Genomic DNA, 20,307 nt, shown 5'->3' on the forward strand with positions numbered 1-20,307 from the left:
GAAATTGCATCGTATGCAGTCACACCACTGGCCCATTTAGCTCAATACTGTCTACACTGGCCGGCAGCAGCTCTCCGGGAATTCAGACGGGGTTTCTTCCAGACTCACCTGAAGATGCCAAGGATTGAACCTTGCACCTTCTGCATCCAAAGCTGCTCTCTACCACTGAGCCATCGCCCTTTCCCCTATTTGATTCTGCAAACATAGCCGATAACTTCTGTGTTACAAAGAGGGAATTAGTTTAATAATACAAAAATCCACAGGCACATCATTTTACCGTCTTGCTAAGATTGGAAAACCCGATGCCCACACATGTCATTAAGACCTTGTCTCCACCTTTGCGTTCTTCGCCGGACGGTTTGCTTTCGATTTTAAACATAACCTGGAAGTAACTTCTCAGATGTCGCAGAAACTCAATTCTAAGAAAGGAAGAAAAGGCAAACGCGAAAGTCTTAACCTACGCAACAGATACACCTGAAATTTATAACGAAAGCAGTGGGGGGAAATACACACGATTTATAAAATTTGTTTCTTTTCCAAGATTCTATATACTGAGCAAATTGGAAGTCCAGAACACACAGAAAAAGTCCACATCGCAATTAGCATTTGATTTAGTTATGGCAACAGTTGGCTAGAGCTGACAAACTTATATCATAAGTTGTCCTAATATAAACAGCTAACTTATTAAACCTCACAATAATTTCACAATTATCGTCTATGTATTTCTAATAGTATAACCAATTCATTAATTTTTGATATAACTGTAAAAACTACTCTGAAAATTTATCATTCCAAAAATGAAACCTTCATCTGGTTGTAAATATTAACATTATACCAGCAAGAACGAGTCTTTCTGAAAAAAAAAAAGATTTAAATCAAGTCTTATTGACTAGTGATTTAAATCAATTTCATTTAAATCAAACCCACCCTGCTGACATTGGTGGGTTTTTTTTTACTGCTGACCGACACCGGCTCCTGACAATTTGCAACTCGGTTTCTCCCGTTGGGCGATCCTTGCTCTACTTCTGCTCCTTATATAGGCTCACTGCCAATACAGGAAATATCACGTGGTCCTCTTTGCTACCAAAGGCATCCTCAGCTGATTGCGTGCCGCTCCCGAGTGTTATGTCCGAGTGCTTCTGGATTACCACCCATCAGTTGGTAACACAGGCTCTGTCTGTCCCCCCCCCCCGGTCCCCCAATCACAAGATCTCCCCTTTGGCTTCCAAGGTCAGAAGTGGAGGTCCAGCAGTCGTTTCCCAGCACAGCACCCATGTCATTGTGATGGCACCATCATTCTTCAGTTATCACAGTACTGTACCTTTCACACATACAGCACTGGTACCATGATAACCGAAAAAGGACAGTTCACAGTCTAGTTGTTCCAACAGCATTCCCAAATGGATGCAGAAGCCGGCATGCAAGGTGAAGAAACCATAGCCAAGCTCTCCGCTGGAAATGGTGAATTGCAAAGAAAGCATCTTCAAATATTGACATCTCCTTCCACCAATATAAAAACGGGTCTTTTCCTTTGCACAGACAGCTTTTCCCCAAATGCTGAAACACACACATTCCTCCTCCCAAACACAAAAGGTGATGCCTGGCAGTTTCTTTTCAATCTTCGCAAACCAAGCCAGAGAAGATGATTAAATGGTCCAAAATATTAGCCCTTCTATGCCACAGCTATTGGTATAAAGGGTCTCAGCCATGTATACCTGAAGGAGCATCTCCTTCTGCATTGTCCAGCCTGGACACTGAAATCTAGCTCCGATGGCTTTCTGGAGGTTCCCTCATTGCAAGAAGTGAGGTTACAGGGAGCCGGGCAGAGGGCCTTCTTGGCGGTGGCACCCTCCCTGTGCAACGCCCTCCCATCAGATGTCAAGGAAATAAACAACTATCCAACTTTTGGGAGGCATCTGAGGGCAGCCCTGTATAGGGAAGTTTTAAATGTTTGGCATTTTACTGTGGTTTTTATAGATTGTGGGAAGCCAACCAGAGTGGCTGGGGTAACCCAGTCAGATGGGCAGCATATAAATAATAAAATCACCACCATCACCACCATGGTCTAGAGCAGTGATGGCGAACCTGTGACACGCAGAGCCCTCACTGCTAGTATGCGCGCCGCACTGTTGTTGTTGTTGTTGTTGTTGTTGTTGTTGTTGTTGTTGTTGTTGTCGTCCCCAATTTGTTCTCCCACTCCTCCTCACGCTACAGCTTGTCTCCGCTGTTAAAACCCGGATCCTTTGTTGTTGTTGTTGTTGTTGTTGTTGTTGTTGTTGTTGTTGTTGTTGTTGTTGTTGTTCCTGGTAGCCAGAGATTGTGCTCAGCAATTGGTCTATTTTTCAATTTGCTGAGTCAGTGGCTGTTTCTGATTGGGTGCAACAGGTTCGTTTTTAACCCTTTCTGTGCTGTTTTTATTTGGCACTTTTTAACCCTTTCTGTGCTTTTTTTGGCGCTTTGGCAGACTGTCAGTGCTGCATATTAGTTCCAGCGAAGGTATTACAGTATTCGTCATTTATTTCTGGTCTCTTCCCCCCCAAAAAAGCACAGCAGCTTTGGGGCACCCCCCAAAAAGCAATGCAACTTTTGTGCCCCCCCCCAAAAGCTACAAAACTTTGGTCAGCAGCTCCCCCCCAAAAAGCTCAACAACTCTGGGCACTTTGTGATAAATAAGGGTTTTTTGGTTTGGTTAAATAATTAGTTTTTGGTTTATTAAATAGAGTTATATATTACAATTATACATTTTTGTTATTTAAACTATAAATATTGCAAAATTATGTTTTTTTTCTTGAAGTGACACACCACCCAAGTTATGCTTGTTTTTTTGGCGAATTTTGACAAACCAAGCTCAAAAGGTTGCCCATCACTGCTCTAGTGGTTACCGCAGAAAACAAGCACCCAGCTTGTGTGCCCATTACTTGCCACAGCATGTTTCAGAGGATTGATGAGCAAGTCATCTGTTGGCTTTCCTAAAATCAGGAAACAGGTAATATACTGCAAAGGTAAAGGACCCCTAGTAAAGGGGCATGGGTGGCGCTGTGGTCTAAACCACTGAGACTCTTGGGCTTGCCGATTAGAAGGTTGGCGGTTCGAATCCCCACGACGGGGTGAGCTTCCGTTGCTCTGTCCCAGCTCCTGCCAACTTAGCAGTTTGAAAGCACACCAATGCAAGTAGATAAACAGGTACTGCAGCGGTGGGAAGGTAAACAGTGTTTCTGTGCTCTCTGGTTTCTGTCACAGTGTCCCATTGTGCCAGAAGCAGTTTAGTCCTGCTGGCCACATGACCCGGAAAGCTGTCTGTGGACAAACGCCGGCTCCCTCGGCCTAAAAGTGAGATGAGCGCCACAACCCCATAGTCGCCTCTGACTGGACTCAACCGTCCAGGGGTCCATTACTTTTTATCTTTTTACCTGATATACTGCACTGAGGGCTTTGAAGAAGTTCCTTTTGCAGCTACAAATTAAGCATTCCCAGCAGTAACAAAATCTGTTATTCTGTGCAATCAGCAAATTGAACAGAGGTGGGTAATACATTCTCAGGGGGTGGGGGAAAGAGGAAGGACTTACGTGTATGGGGACAGAGGTCCCAGCAGGACTTTGGAGACATCCTGCTGGCCGAGGGTCATGAGGAGCAGAATGAGGCTTTGGTTTGTTGAATCCACACAGCCTCCCTGCAAATGCAAACCATTTAATAATTAAGCTTTGCACTTAACCGGAAAATATGGGCGAAAAGGGGAAGAGGGAGGGAAAACCACAGAACAGCTACAAACTGCATTTCAAGGGTCAAAAAGATAACACGCGTTCAACGAACCCAACGGCAAAAAAGGTGCTTGAAAGCAGTATTGGGACCTGTGCAAAAGCAGAGGAATCTGTAGGGCCAAAGGAGTCAACTGCCCCAATCCCATGTATGCCTACTCAGAAGTAAGTACCCTCCGGTAAGTGGCTACAGGCATGCGGCAGCCCGAGTTAACAAATACAGGTGGTTCAAGTGGAGCAAGCTCCATCATACACTGAGATAGATTCCTTTCTGCCAGACCAACCCGCCAGCCCAATCTGCGGCATACATTTTCTTGACCTCAGATGCACTCAGGAAGAGCATAGAAAGAAACGTAGCCCTGGCTTTCCAACTCCATCCTGTGTCTTACAGCCCATTAAAGGTAAAGGTAAAGGGGTTGCACCGCTCATCTCGCGTTATTGGCCGAGGGAGCTGGCGTACAGCTTCCAGGTCATGTGGCCAGCATGACAAAGCCGCTTCTGGCGAACCAGAGCAGCACACGGAAACACCGTTTACCTTCCCGCCAGAGCGGTACCTATTTATCTACTTGCACTTTGATGTGCTTTCAAACTGCTAGGTTGGCAGGAGCTGGGACTGAGCAATGGGAGCTCACCCCGTCGCAGGGATTCGAACCGCCGACCTTCCGATCGGCAAGCCCTAGGCTCTGTGGTTTAACTCACAGCGCCACCCGCATCCCTTACAGCCCGTTAGGCAACCATGAATAAGGCCCATCTCTTTCTCCAGCTCTCATTAGGAAGTAAAATAGTCATTGGCATATCCAGTGACTCGAGCTGACTACTAACGGATCAGGAACCCATTTAGTGCGGGGTGCATCAGCAGCAACACCAAAATTATTCTGCGGTCTACAACCTTCCTAATCAAAGGGGATAAGTCTTTCGAAACCAGAGAAGGGCTCTAATTGCCTCTTAAAGACGAGGCCTATTTCTGGCCAAGATCATTTGCTGCATTAAGGATTAATACATTACATACAGCACAGGTTTTCTTTTGCCATCTAGAGAAGGAATACAACCTGGGCAGCGTGGAGAGAAAGAGAGTCTCCTTAACGCAAAGATGTAAAATGAAAGGATGAGGCACTGTCGCAACTCTTCAGGGGGCAAAAACAAAACAGCTACTTACCCTGTGAATCTCTTCGAGTAGCAACTTTGCACAGTTTATGGCCAGGTCTTCCGGGAGCACAGCCACGCCCTGTCCCTGGGGGCTGGAGGCCAACTCAGCACTGAGGAAAGTACCATTTGTCGTCTCTGCAACCAGAGTGAGGCCGAAACCCGGAGACCTGAAAGAAGAAAGCACACGGGAGACAGGGACGGAATGAAAGGCATTGTTTCATTTTAAAATTCCGCGATGAAGGTGCCTGCTTGTTGCTTAAAAAAAACAAAACCAAAGCCTAAACTTACATGTAAAAAATTAACATTCTGGTATAAAATAGTCAGCGACATTTACTCCCATCAGCACCCAACTGGGCCTGGTCATTCTCCTTGACCCCGTGACTGTTTTGCACCAGGCCTGTCTAACTGAGCCCAGCAGTGGCCATGCCAAGGTTTTCCAAAGAGATCTTCCCTAATGCTGACTCAGTGGCTTAGTAAGTGTTTTGAATGCTGAAGATCCCGGGGTTTCCCGTTGAAAGGATCTGGTGGTCAGCACCAGATCCTTTCAACGGGAAACCCCGGGATCTTCAGCATTCAAAACACTTACTAAGCCAGTGAGTTACTATGCCCATCAGTGGGAACATGGGGAAATGCATTGCACAGAGTTAAGACTGCTTGTTCCATCAAGTTCAGTATAGCCTGCACAGAGAAGCCAGTGGGACCACGTCTGGTCCCGGATCGTAGCTCCTGCTTCAGGAGAGGAAAGCCCACTTGGAGGATGCTGTGAGACAGCAATGATCTTTCCGTTTGGTTTGATAATCAGGGTGTAACGAAATAACCCTAGGATGATATATTTGGTCACAGCCTGGATGTATAAGGGTTAATGCATCTCCTACCCTGAGTTATATCACATGCTTGTGGGGGCGGGGTTACGAACATTCTATGAGGAGAAAACGGCAGTTAGTGACAGTTGACAGTTGGGGAGAGAGAGGGAGATGAAGCAGGAGAGTGTGAGCGTGGGGTGAGGGTGGAATAGGTTTATAGAGTAGTGTTAGGTGAGGAATTAGCGAGGTTTGAAGTTATATGTTTAACAAGAACAGTTCCATTGAAACCACATGCTTGTACACATGAACCTTGAACGCAACCATTAAGTTCTTAAGCCATTAAATGTTAAATTAAAGTTCCATCTGTACTATCGTCTGTGTGATCTTTCCAGCAGAGGTATCTATTGCTCATCTGGTGGGGATACTCATTAGAAGGACAAAACCCCTTTTCTAAGGCAGAAAGGATAGGTTTTTTGTCCCTGGAGTGCACCGAGAGGAGGAGGAAGAGGGAGACTGGTTCGAGGGTGACACAAAGTTTCCTCAGGTGGGAGGAAAGCTTCAAGTGGGGGAAAGCTCGAGTGAGGAGAACCCCTTAAGGTTGTGTACATTAAGAATAGTCTCATATTTCCCCTCAGAGCTTAAAAGAAACCGTGCCACATTTTAGGCTGGAAGAGCACTTTCATTTTACCTTTAAACCCGAAGCGTTGTGAGGGGGTTTATAAGGAGAATAACTGGGATAGTGGGAGGTGAACTTTACCTCAGGACATCCCCATTAAAGCCTTGCACAATCTGAGAAGTAGGTTGTACAATAAAGACGGAAAGTAGAGGACTTTCGTCACACAGGGCAATATAGGACCTGAAGGGCAAGTAATTGCAGTCCTATAAAATAAGAAGCACACTTGGGATGGAGGTGTAAAAAGGTGACATCAACAGCTTACGCCAGGCTTCCTCAACCTCGGCCCTCCAGGTGTTTCTGGCCTACATCTCCCATGATCCCTAGCTAGCAGGACCGGTGGTCAGGGATGATGGGAATTGTAGTCTCAAAACATCTGGAGGGCCGAGGTTGAGGAAGCCTGGCTTACGCCAATAACAACAGGAGACAGACAGAGCTAACAAGCTGTGCTTTAAGAGTTTCCCAAGCCCATTAGATGGCAAACTAAAGCATGGGTGGAGATGTAAGAATCCTCTTCCTGAGAGTTGTAGAGTTTGGGAGCAGGGTCGGCAGAGTTCAGGAGGGGCTTCCTTCCTTACAAAAGCTGGTTGTGATCAGAAGGCACAGGCCAGGTGGATCAGGTGTAGCTCAATGAAAATCTCACGCATTGTAAGAGTGGAAGCCAGGAGGGTCTGTGGCTCCAATCCCATTTCAGCCACAAACTCAGCAGTTCAGCCTATGACAAGCCACTGTTCCCCAAGCTTCATTAATTCCTCACCTACCGTACAGATAGAATGGTATCTCGCAGAACAGTTGCAACATTAAACAGCTTTTAATGTTTGATGGATTTCTGTATTTTGGTGTTTTGTTGGAAGCTGCCCAGAATGGCTGGGGGAACCCGGCCAGATGGGCGGGGTATAAATAAATTATTATTATTATTATTATTATTATTATTATTAAGATTACCGAGAGGCTTTGAAAACTGCAAATTGAGCTGTATAAATGCTACGGAATTGTTATTACTAGATTGCCTCCTGCCCCTGCCCCCCCCTCCTCCTTCAAGCAGGTATTATATTAGTAGACCACAAAAAAACCAACCTATTAAAACAACCTATTAAAGAATAATGGGCAGGAGTATAAATTGTTGTTGTTGTTGTTTAGTCGTGTCCGACTCTTCGTGACCCCATGGACCAGAGCACACCAGGCACTCCTGTCTTCCACTGCCTCACGCAGTTTGGTCAAACTCATGTTGGTAGCTTCGAGAACACTAAGTATAAATACTTAGTGTATAATAAATTAAATATTATAAAATATTATTATTAGGAAAACTTACTTCCCAGAGCTTGTCCCTTTCATATGGTCTGTGTGAATGTAAATATCCGGTAGGAATTTATTCAGGACGCTCCTTGCAGAATCCACAATTCGGTTTGCAATCTGCGGGGACACTCTTACTGAATAGCTGGTTTATGACATTAAGGAATTTCTTATAGAAAAAGATTTTAACACAAAAGCAGGCCAGTATACAGAAGAGGACTTCCTTTTTTATTTCATCTATTCATTTATCTATTATTTATTTTTATTTACATTTTATACATTCTTTTTATTTATTTATTTTTGACAAAGTAATAATCATAAAAAAGAATAAAAAAGTGTACCCCACCAACATTATAACTATCCAACCTCCCAAAATTTCAACAGCTCTTGCAATGGTTTGACTCCTTTCTGTTTTAACAGTACAAATTCTACAAGCCTCCGTATCTCCTCCAAAACAATTTCTCCTGCGTATTCCCCATCTAACCTTAATGGCACGTGTTAATTTAACATTAACACCTATATCCCACACCTCTTTATACCATTCTTCCATTTTATATTCTGCTTGCCCCTTCCACTTCCTAGCTATAATAATTCGTGCAGCTATTAATAAACTTGTGACCATGTCCTTCATAGCCAGAAGAGGGGCTTCCAACGCATTTCCTGCTTGGGCATTTTGCTGCAAGCGGTTTGCAAGTGTTACTTAACTTTCCAGGGTTCAAAGCATGGGTACGCAAACTAAGGCCCGGGGGCCGGATCCAGCCCAATCTGAATCCTTCTAAATCTGGCCTGCGGACAGTCCGGGAATCAGCGTGTTTTTACAAGAGTAGAATGTGTCCTTTTATTTAAAATGCACCTCTGGGTTATTTGTGGGGCATAGGAATTTGTTCCATTTTTTTTTTCAAAATATAGTCCGCTGTCCGCCCCCAAGGTCTGAGGGACAGTGGACCGGCCCCCTGCTGAAAAAGTTTGCTGACCCCTGGTCAAAAGGGTCTGCTGAATATATTTTGGGCAGTGTCCTTTTTACTGAGCCCCTCACCAACCCACCCACCTGCTTGAAAGGTCTAACCACACCACAACAGGTAGGTAGCCGTGTTGGTCTGAGTCAAAGCAAAATAAAAAAAATCCTTCATTAGCACCTTAAAGACCAACTAAGTTTTTATTTTGGTATGAGCTTTCGTGTGCATGCACACTTCTTCAGATACCACAACAGCACAACAACCAACTCAACATGGGGAAAGTAGTGACAACTTCCTACAGCAAAAAAGAATGGAAGAAGAAGAAGAAGAAGAAGAAGAAGAAGAGGAGGAGTAGTAGTAGTAGTTTGGATTTGATATCCCGCCTTATCACTACCCGAAGGAGTCTCAAAGCGGCTAACATTCTCCTTTCCCTTCCTCCTCCACAACAAACACTCTGTGAGGTGAGTGGGGCTGAGAGACTTCAGAGAAGTGTGACTAGCCCAAGGTCACCCAGCAGCTGCATGTGGAGGAACGGAGGCGTGAACCCAGTTCTCCAGATTACGAGTCTACCGCTCTTAACCACTACACCACACTGCTCTTTATATTTCTGAGCATGTACCTCAAACAGAGTTGGGGTGGGGGTGGGGCTTGAGTATGTAGCCATCCCAACCCTGTAACCTGAATTCAGAGTTTTAAAAGATCTTACACATGAAAGGATTAGGAAAGTGTCAAGAGTAAAAGAGGAGACTAACCACCGGGTGGTTTCTTCTGCACTTCCGGTTTTACTGCTTGACTGGTAAGGCAGACAGTTTAACCCAGCGAAGAGTGGCAAGTTCCCGTGCACTTTTAGCATTCCCTTTAAACAGAGAACAGCGCAAAGAAAGAAAGCTGCTAGGAAAGAGTTTTGTTTTGCAACAAAAGTGGAGGCAGAGGAAGAGCTGTGTGTGTGTGTGTGTGTGTGTTCCCATTTATGCCCAGAATTCAAGAGGATTTACTAAGCAGACGTGGTTAGGATGGCACCATTCGCCACAACTCACCTTCTCACCTGAGGGCAATTACGAATCAGCAAACAAAGCTCTACCAAAGTGGATTCCCTATTTTCCCTTTTAGATCACAAAATGTTTAAAACTGATATGCATGAACAGGTGGGGCCACTAAATGTAGTGTTTGGGCTAGTATTTTTTGTGCCTTTATTCCCACACTGTGCATGCATCTGAACAGCACATATCTATGCACTAATTTGCAGTGGCTCCCCGTCTGTGGAATGTTCTCCCCAGGGAGGTTCGCCTGGCGCCTTCATTATACACCTTTAGGCGCCGGGCAAAAACATTCCTTTTTAACCAGGCCTTTGGTTGATCTGATTGACATCCTATGCCCTTTTAAAATACTAGGTTGTTTTTGTTTTTATTCTGATTATGTATTTTGTGGTTTTATATTCTGATTTTATTCTGTGAACCGCCCTGAGACCTCTGGGTATAAGGCAGTGTATAAATTCAATAAATAAATAAAATAAAGCAAAACTCTGGGCCCTGCGGCTATAGAGTTCAGACTGCTTTAGGTAAAGGTAAAAGGTAAAGGAGCCCTGGACAGGTAAGTCCAATCAAAGGCAACTATGGGGTTGTGGTGCTCATCTCGCTTTTAGGCCGAGGGAGCCGGTGTTCGTCCACAGACAGCTTTCTGGGTCATGTGGCCATCATGACTAAACCGCTTCTGGCGCAATGGGACACCGTGACAGAAACCAGAGTGCACAGAAATGTTGTTTACCTTCCCGCCGCAGCGGTACCTATTTATCTACTTGCGCTGGCGTGCTTTCAAACTGCTAGGTTGGCAGGAGCTGGGACAGAGCAACGGGAGCTCACCCCGTTGCAGGGATTCGAACCGCTGACCTTCTGACTGGCAAGCCCAGGAGGCTCAGGGGTTTGGACCACAGCGCCACCTGCGTCTACCATGGCTCCGCCATCTGCATTCTGGCACTGCACATCAGTTGTGCATATGACACTATGCCTTACTAACCACACAGTCTAATACAAATCTATTTGTAAGGGAACCACTCTGAGTCAATGGGGCATACTCAGGTCTGTGGATATTCGGATTGCAGCCTAACTCTCTCCCTTACTGTATAAGGGAAGCAAAGAAATCAGTTTGGAAACCTTTCAAGAAGGATACGCCACACCTCTGATGCGCTTAATTTTGCCAGGATCAACGTACTGAATGGGTACCAGTGCTTTCCTAACAGGACAACTGAATATCACTTCGCCACCTCCTTTGGGGGGCATGCCCCTTCTCACGATCTGAAAACAATAAACGAGAATTTTAAGCCGTAAGATTTTTAAGAGCTCCAGCTTTTTCATCCAACAACATTTGAAGACAAATTCTAGTGAGATAATAAAGCTGCCAAAACTCATTCAAATGAGAGAGAAAGGTTAGCACACTCGATATGAGTAAGAATACATGGAAATACTGTAGTGATTTAAGGTCTTACCTTCAATTCCAATTCTTCACCATCGATTCCAAATCTTTTCAATAAAGGCAGAGCTGTCGCCTTAAGGCAATCCACCTGAAAGATATTCAATGAGAACGCCTCTTGACTAGAAGAAAACACAAACAATCTTTGCATCCCAATCAATTAAAAGTTCGTTCTGAGAAGGAGCTTTTAATTCACAATGGATTGGGGGGTGGGGTGAATGTGTGCTTAGATTTTCCAAAAGCAACATAGCACCAGAAATTGGTTCGATTAGATGTACCTTGGATTCATAATCAACAATTCCTTTTTCAGTTTCTCCATCAACCCATTTCAGTTAGTGCAGCCTTGAGCTGTGACTACAGGGGCAGCCGCAGAACATGGTCTCTTGTCCCCATGGCACTCCCAGTGACAGACTCTTTCCCTTTCTCCGTGTTAAGTGACATGGACACAGTAAAAGGATTTGTAATTATAGACCCAACAAGAGCGGAAGTGTGGGGGTGGGGGCACCAATCCTCAGGGACCAAATTAAGGGGCCTATGTGGCCACAAATCAATGACTTACCAAGCTCTCTTCCCCCAGACTCCTCCTTGCTCTTGTTGCAGCCACCATTCTCTCTTCCCACCGCCTCGGTCCTAATAATTTTATTATTTATACCCCGCCCATCTGGCTGGGTTTCCCCAGCCACTCTGGACAGCTCCCAGCAGAATAGTAGAAACACAAGTGTCACAGTGGCCTGGGTGGGCTACTTCAGAGTAACGACTCCACACGGCTCTGCATTTTATCTTTTTATTGGTGCTGCGTATTTACAGTGCTAAAGGCAGTACTATTTACAGAGACACATCTTATCCGCTTGAGTCAGAACCTCCGAATGGCGTTTGGCGCGTTTTTCTCCAACATAACAACTTGGGGAGACCCAGCCTCTTCCCCCTACGTTTTCTGCTCAATTCCGGAGTTGGGGGAATGGGTCTGCCCCCCTTGCTTCCCTCTTCCTGTCCCACCTGCGACGATGGCTCCGCTACCCTGCCTGAGCCTCGGACACCACTTCCTGCTTCCCCACTTGAGTCGGAACTCTCCCTGCTTTCCCCTGCGCTCGGGGATGGGCTGGAACTCAGGAGGGGAGGGACTTCGCGATATCCCCTGTCCCTCACAACAAGAAAACAACAGACATTAAAAACCTTCCTAAAAAGGGCTGCCTTCGGATGTCTTCTGAAAGTCAGATTGTTGTTTATTTCCTTGACATCTGAAGGGAGGGTGTTCCACTGGGAGGGTGCCACTACCGAGAAGGCCCTCTGCCTGGTTCCCTGTAACTTCGCTTCTCGCAGTGAGGGAACCGCCAGAAGGCCCTCGGAGGTGGACCTCAGTGTCTGGGCTGAATGATGGGGGTGGAGACGCTCCTTCAGGTCTACAGGGCCGAGGCCGTTTAGGGCAGACATCCCCAAACTGCGGCCCTCCAGATGTTTTGGCCTACAACTCCCATGATCCCTAGCTAACAGGACCAGTGGTTGGGGAAGATGGGAATTAAACATCTGGAGGGCCAAAGTTTGGGGATGCCTGGTTTAGGGCTTTCAAGGTCAGCACCAACACTTTGAACTGTGCTCGGAAACATAAAAAAACCATTGACACTTGGGATGATTCACAACTTACCGAAGGATCCACTTGATCATTGGTAGCACCGCGGAGAACAATCCTTAGAGGGTGCTTCATGAACGGCGCTAAGCACAGCAGGCTTTCCAAATAATACCCAATGCTGCGGTTGGGGCTGCAGTCGTGTTCCAGTGAACCCCCGTAGAGCAAGCCAGGCTGATAGTATAAAGTGGTACCTTTCAAAGAGCACGGAAAACGTTCTCCGCATTAGTTGTCCATGACTATAACAAGGTCGGCATAAGGCAGAAGTTGGGCTTCCCCAACCCTGGGTGCCCATGATATAGAAGTGATTCTTACATACACCCGCTGAAGGAGATGGCTGGTGACCCTTCAAACCCACTGCAGCCATTTAAACAATTACAGGAACTTTCCCAGCTTCCTGCCTCCCCTCCCCTTTGAGTATCACGTTTCAAATCCTGGAGCAGGGCTATGCTCTCTTGCACTCTCTGTGCAAGCGATGGTGCCAAGTTGATAATGAATACATAAATACCTGTTTGGTTTATTTCAATCCTAGAGCCATTGGTTATTTTGTCAATCAGCCTGATAAAGTTTGCTTCAAAATCTGCCAGAGAAACATAAGATGCTTAGCATTCGGTCATTATTCCGAGAACCTTAATGAGATCCCAACAACATGCAATGTGCTACAATCAAAATACCCCCCCTTTGAACAGTTTGCCAACCATGCTGTTAAAAATAGATGGGAGAGAGCAAAATGCGTCCCCATTTGGTAGCCGAGGGAACCGTAAGAATTTTGTCCGACTGAACGCAAGGCTGTGATTCTGCACAAACTCTTGAATGCCAGCCCTGTTTACACAGAGTGAGACTTTCCTCCAGGTAAACATGCGCTGGCCTGATCTGCAAGCCCCCTTTTTGGTGTTATGGGAGCAGTGCAAAGTTAGAAACTCAGATATAGAAGCTGAGAGACTCACACAGAGCAAAGTAAATTCATGCTGGAATCAGTAGTAGAAGATCATTAGCTCCTTCTTAACCCTGCAATGTTCTCAACAATAAGCTCTAGGGGAAAAACCAACTCCATGCAACTTCTATGGACATTCAGAGTTCCTTCTCATCCACTCATCCTCTGTCCTCAGCTGCTTCCCTACATATTGGCTACTGCGATTGGACACGGTCCATATTGGAGGAAAATCTTTTACATTCAAGGTGAGAGGGAGGGTGTGTAAACAATGGCAATACTATAACCCTTAAGCAAACCTAAAACACAAGCTATACAGAGGGACTCTAATGGATCCAGTTCTGGTAATCTAAAAACAGAGCCCCCTGGGCACAGCCTCAAATCTGATAATACAAAAATGATGTGTCCTGTCCCCCCCCCCATAACAGTTCATAGAATTGGAAAGGACTGTGGGTATCAGCTGGTCCCGTTTCCCAGTTCTATGCCTGCTAGTTCCGAAACCAGCACTCATTTCCAGCAACACTAATCTAAATTTATCACTGATCGACAGAAGACATTTCAGGGCAGATAAATGGATGTGTTTCTTCATTGAGTGTGGAACTCACCACTACAAGACGTGGGTAGTAATGGCCACAAACTAAAGATGGCTTTAAAGGGGGATTTGACTTGGGATAACTCCGTCAGTAGAGCATGAGACTCTTAATCTCAGGGTAACGGGTTCAAGCCTCATGTTGGGAAAAAGATTCCTGCATTGCAGGGGGTTGGGCTAGATGGCCTTTGTGGTCACTTCCTTCTCTACAATTCCACGATACTATGACATATTCATAAGGCTATCAGCGGATACCAATTGTGCTGCCTGCATGTAACTTCTGGGTTTAGAAGCCTGAATATCATCAACTGCTGGAGGGCAATAGCAAGAGAAGGCTTTTGCTGTTTTACTGTTCTGAAGTTCCCCCCCCCCCAATCAAATGGCATAAAAACCTTGGGGAAATAAATAAAACTGCCCTCATGACCTGCTTGTGGGCCAGAGGCTGGGCTAAATGAGCTTTTGTTCAAATCTAGCAGGACTTCCATGATCTTACATTTATATCCCTACCCTATTCCTCCCAAACATTCAGACTGGTATACATGAGATCAGCCCATCTTTACCTTCAAACCAAACAAGTTTGCAGGTGAGTCCAACTAGCCAAAGGCCAACCATTGAGTCTGATGGGTGAGGAGGAATCTGAAGCCATGCCTACCCAATGCAGTCTGTCCTCGATGCACCACTTGCGCTCCAAAAAAGAGGAAGCCAGGGCTGCATTGCTGACCCCACTGAATTCAACAGAACTTACTTCTGATTAGAAATTGTCAGGCTTGTGCTTAGGTCTTCTCTGAATAACGGGGAGATACGTAGCACATAGCTTCTTCCTATTCTAGAGCTAAAATGCCTGGAGATGTACTTTCATACATCTCTGCTCTGAGAAGCTCCTGAGGCCAAACTGTGTTTCCCAGATCATGACAAAGCATTCTGTGTCGTTAAACAGAATTTCACTTCAGGCAGCAACAAACTGGCTGTCCAGGCAGCTGATAACTCTGCACAGAGGAAGCAGCGTACAAGAAAGACGGAAGGATGCTTGGACTTGCCTCCAAGCAGGGTGGCATGTCCGCCTCCTACAACCCCAAGACCAGCTGCCCTTCTTGCCTAAATGAAAGCAAACAGCAGCACAGCTGCTCCCTTGCAGCGCCCAGCCTAACGCTATAACAAAAAGAACCTGTGGGCTCACAGAAAAGGTTGGATGGCTCTCTGCAATGGATGCTTTAGTTGAGACTCCTGCATTTCAGGGGGTTGGACTAAATGACCCTCAGGGTCACTTCCAACTCTACAATTCCATGATGCTAAGAGACTGCCCCCTTTACACCCGATCAGTTGATCAGTTGGCTGCAGCATGGTGCCGACAATGCCAAGGTTGTGCAGGTCAGATCCCCGCAGGGCCGGATTTAGGTTTGATGAGGCCCTAAGCTACTGAAGGTAATGGGGCATTTTACTGTATATGTCAAGCTGTCCTTTGTCAACAACAAATTGCCACTGTTTTTTGTGTTGAATATATGCTATAGGGTAATTTATGGACCTAATAGCCATTTGCACGTAACAAAATATGTATTTTATCAAAGTAATTGTTGAACTGAAATACAATTAAGAAGAAGTATATTCATAGTGCTAGTTACAGGTAGGTAGCCGTGTTGGTCTGACGTAGTTGAAACAAAATAAAAAAATTCCTTCCAGCAGCACCTTAAAGACCAACTAAGTTTTTATTTTGGTATGAGCTTTCGTGTGCATGCACACTTCTTCAGATACACATCTGAAGAAGTATCTGAAGAATTGTGTATCTGAATAAGTGTGCATGCACACAAAAGCTCATACCAAAATAAAAACTTAGATGGTATTTAAGGTGCTGCTGGAAGGATTTTTTTTATTTTATATTCATAGTGAAAGACAAAATATAGAAATGAGCAAACCAGTGATATTTTTGGGAGCAGGCTAGCAGGCGGGGCCCATGACTTACACCAGACATCCCCAAACTGCGGCCCTCCAGATGTTTTGGCCTACAACTCCCATGATCCCTAGCTAAGAGGACCAGTGGTCAGGGATGATGGGAATTGTAGTCCAAAACATCTGGAGGGCTGAAGTTTGGGGATGCCTGACTTACACCATAGGAGCCTACACAACACAAAACACTTGCTGTATGTAGGTTTTATTTTATTTGCTTTTTATCTTACTTTTTTTTGGGGGGGGCAAGAGAGTGGGGCCCTAAGCTATAGCTTAATAATAATAATTTATTATTTGTACGTCGCCCATCCGGCTGGGTTTCCCCAGCCACTCTGGGCTGGGCGGCTTCCAACAAAGATTAAAACGTCACACATTAAAAACTTCCCTAAACAGGGCTGCCTTCAGATGTTTTCTAAATGTCAGGTAGTTGTTTATCTCTTTGACCTCTGCTTAGCTTATACGTAAATCCGACACTGGATCTCCCTAAGGGGCAGCTGCAAAATCCTGCACCCTCAGGGTCCCTTCCAACTCTAGGTTTTGCTGCTGCTTCCTTCCTTCCACCCTGTCCTCCTCTTCCTCCCCAGGCAGCCCCTCTCCTCGCCCGCCTCCCTCCCCGGGCGCCCAGGGCAGACGCACCTCGGAGTCCGGGGTTCTCCTCCTTGGCCCGGATCTTGCGGATCTTCACCGGGCGGCCGCTAAGCGTGGAGAGCACCAGCCTCTGCCGCAAGAAGTTGCACCCGGCGTAGCTGAGCGAGGCCGAGGCGGTCGCCATGCCGACGGTTCCTCCGCGCTGCCTCCGGGTCGCGTCCGGCGGAGGAGCTCGGGAGGCGGCCAGGCAGGTAGCGAGCGCCGGGTTGTTATGGTCGCAGGGAGCTCCGCATCGCCCACGTGGTTTGGAGCAGGAAGAGAGTGCGCCGAGACGTCTCGGGGTCAAAGGGGAAGGGGCGGGGCTCCGGGGCCCGCGCGGCCAGTGGGAGGAGAGGCTGCTGGGGAGGCAGGAGGCGTGGCGAGGGAAGGAGACGCAGACGCGCCGTGCCAGGAAAAGGGCGGAAGTGCTAGCGAAAGCATGGCTAGGCGGGGACACTACGTCACCATAGGCAGCGCTACCTGTGACAGGACTCGGAGACGAGCTGGACAGGAGTGCGCAGCAGAAAAGGCCGATGCAATGTTCCCCCATTGCCAGGGGGTTGGATTAGATGGCCCTTAGGGGTCCCTTCTTCCAACTCCACAATCCTATCATTCTCGACGTCTAGTGTCCAAATTGAGAGATGCAATAGTACCACTCCAGCTTTGGGTTCTGTGTGCTGTTTTGTCAGTTGTTTTCTCTTAAAAAGCAGATTATAACCTTCTTAAAATCACTACTGTTGTTGTTTAGTCATTTAGTTGTGTCCGACTCTTCGTGACCCCATGGACCATAGCATGCCAGGCACTCCTGTCTTGCACTGCCTCCTGCAGTTTGGTCAAACTCATGTTCGTAGCTTCGAGAACACTGTCCAACCATCTCGCCCTCTGTCGTCCCCTTCTCCTAGTGCCCTCAATCTTTCCCAACATCAGGGTCTTTTCCAAGGATTCTTCTCTTCTCATGAGGTGGCCAAAGTATTGGAGTCTCAGCTTCGCGATCTGTCCTTCCAGTGAGCACTCAGGGCTGATTTCCTTCAGAATAGATAGGCTACCTGCAGGTAAAGGTAAAGGCACCCCTGACCGTTAGGTCCAGTTGCGGACGACTCCGGGGTCGCGGCGCTCATCTCGCTTTACTGGTCAAGGGAGCCGGCGTGCAGCTTCCAGGTCATGTGGCCAGCATTCTGGCGAACCAGAGCAGTGCACAGAAAGGCCGTTTACCTTCCCGCTGTAGCGGTACCTATTTATCTACTTGCACTTTGACGTGCTTCCGAACTGCTAGGTTGGCAGGAGCAGGGACCAAGCAACGGGAGCTCACCCCATCCCGGGGATTCGAACCACAAACCTCTGAACGGCAGGCACTAGGCTCTGTGGTTTAACCCACAGCACCATCCGCGTCCCTTATCTGCAGGTATTCTTCATAAAATAAGTTACTGCAGTTTGTGGGTCACCTCTTCCTTTAGACACACACACACACACACTTTCTCTTTTGATGCTGCTCCCTGTTCTCTCCTGGCAAAAAGCAGGCCAGGCTAGTCCAAAAATGCCCAGCCTTAGATGGGCATGGCATTTCAGCAATGTTCCTCATACATACTTTGAAGGGCATGTGGATGTATGTATGTAAAACAAAAATAAAATGACTTCAGGATCAGCTCATAGGTCTGCTTATTCTCACTGCCGCACATTTTACACACCTGAAGGAAATTAGCAGACAAGGCATGCAAAGTGCAAGAGGTCTATTTCCATCATATTAGAAATTAGTTAAGGAGTACCTCCTAGGGCGTTTGGATAAGGAGAATCAAATCCCAAGGCCTAATCAGATATTATCAAGGAAAATCAACTTTGTGCTTTGTTGGCAAGCTCCTTCTCTCTCCAAGGCAGAATTCCCCACCATGCCAGATTACCAGTTGAGTTCAACATCATTGAACTCAATGATTAAAGGTTGAGCCTTTAGCAATGCACTCCCCCATGTTTCTTCAAAAGAAATGCAACTTTCCTATGGCGTCAAGCATTGCTTTCCAGCAGGGCTTCCATACCTTTGAGAGCCATCTGGACTGCCTGGATGAAGAGGAGTGGTGGGAGGCAGCAACTGGGGAACCCCCAAGGGAACCCCCCCCCAGGGGAGAAGGCTCAGAGCCAGGGGATTGGTGGTGGGACAGGGATGGGTGTTCAGAGGGAAAAGAGGGGGCGGGCTAGGAGGAGGGGCTTTCAGAAGCTGAAGAGGTAACAGGCTTTAGTGAGCAGGAAGACACTCTGGCAGAGAGCAGTCCAGAATCAGAGGCAGAAGCGGAGGCTGGAGAGGAGGGGTAGAGATGAGGCCGGCTGTTGAAGAAGCCTCTTCCCCTCCTGCTGTGACCATTGCCCTCCTGCCCTGACCATTGTCTCCTAGATCCTGCAGAGATATGAAGAGGGAAGAGCAAAGAGAGACAAGGCAGATAATAAGTTTCAGGTGGCTTGGGAAGGACCTGGGGGAGGAGGAGACTTACCGGTAGCTGTGGGAAGACCTTCAGCCCTCACAACTGCCTCATTGAGCAAAATCTGCTGGGAAGAGCGCTGTGCTCGCTAGGCATGAGCTGCTTTGATTCTTTGAATAGAGTCAACTTCACCGACACCTTGCGAGTTATTCCTGACAAGCTTGTATCTCCTGCCTTGACATCCGTCATGCAGAAATTTAATGAGTGAATCTTTTCCCAGCATGTAGTGATGGGAATCATTTCATGGCAAGCAGTGCTTCCAGAAGACTTGTTTCTTGAGCGTTCATCCTAATTGGTAGACAACTTTGTGTCAAAACAAGTGTTACACCACTCTCTCTAGAGCATTTCCCCATCAATATCTTTATCCCAAGAAGTCTGGTATTTGGGGGGAGCAGATTCGTTGTGCAGGATTCCCCATCCCAACCAACTGTAATTGTGAGACCTGATATTGCTGGGAAGTGATTGAATCCCACCCAAACATAGGGACAGTTTTGAATAAGGTTACCAGATGTCCCCGTTTCCCAGGGACAGTACCCGGATTTACAAATCACTCCCCATACAAAACCCATTGAAGTTGAAAAGTGTCCCTGGATTCATTGAAAAAAATCTGTTAACCTTAGTTTTGAAGTGTCCGTAGTTTCTGCCTGCAGGGAAGTTTCTAAAGGTTAAAGACTTCTGTCAATCATTACATGGGCATCTAACACTCAGCTCCACTCAGATCCACTCAGCTCTGCTCCAAAGGGCTTGTCTGCTAAAAGTTTGCAGAGAAAGAAAGAGAGATTGTCAAACCTCAAAAGGACACAGGACTCCTTCTGATAGCACTTGCAGACCTGTTTATAGGAATAGGAATAATTTATTGGCCAAATACCAAGGATACTTGGAATTTTGCTTCGCCTACATTGCAATGTAAAAAATGTACCTCATACAAACACTATTCCGCTCACAATACAATACAACACAATAGTACAGCAAAGGAACCCCACCCCACAACTGACCTCCCCTTCCACTACCCAACTACGAGTTTAACAGTTTGATGGC

The 20,307-nt window shown here is 46.5% G+C and overlaps 1 protein-coding gene across 1 annotated transcript; it reads right to left on the reverse strand.

Moving 5' to 3' along the window:
- Window positions 1–222: 222 nt before the first annotated feature.
- Window positions 223–17,850, reverse strand: RCL1 (RNA terminal phosphate cyclase like 1). The gene is made up of 9 exons (XM_035097294.3): window positions 16,814–17,850; window positions 13,225–13,296; window positions 12,735–12,910; window positions 11,109–11,183; window positions 10,793–10,917; window positions 7,690–7,815; window positions 4,912–5,068; window positions 3,567–3,670; window positions 223–419 (listed from the first exon to the last, which is right to left on the reverse strand). Exons 1-9 carry the CDS (start codon window positions 17,352–17,354, stop codon window positions 269–271), a joined length of 1,527 nt encoding a protein of 508 aa, XP_034953185.3. The 5' UTR covers window positions 17,355–17,850; the 3' UTR covers window positions 223–268.
- Window positions 17,851–20,307: the final 2,457 nt, after the last annotated feature.

The sequence above is a fragment of the Zootoca vivipara genome, chromosome 15 (assembly GCF_965207765.1).
Source record: "Zootoca vivipara chromosome 15, rZooViv2.hap1.1, whole genome shotgun sequence".
NCBI classification, from domain to species: Eukaryota; Metazoa; Chordata; class Lepidosauria; order Squamata; family Lacertidae; genus Zootoca; species Zootoca vivipara.

Excerpts from the sequence above, each read along its gene's own strand:
- RCL1 (XM_035097294.3), bottom strand. The coding sequence starts at position 17,354 with ATGGGGGAACATTGCATCGGCCTTTTCTGCTGCGCACTCCTGTCCAGC. Across the intron at positions 12,911-13,224 it reads GATTGAAATAAACCAAACAG|GTACCACTTTATACTATCAG; the intron begins GTATTTATGTAT and ends GCTCTTTGAAAG. Across the intron at positions 5,069-7,689 it reads AAAGGGACAAGCTCTGGGAA|GTCTCCGGGTTTCGGCCTCA; the intron begins GTAAGTTTTCCT and ends TTCTTCTTTCAG.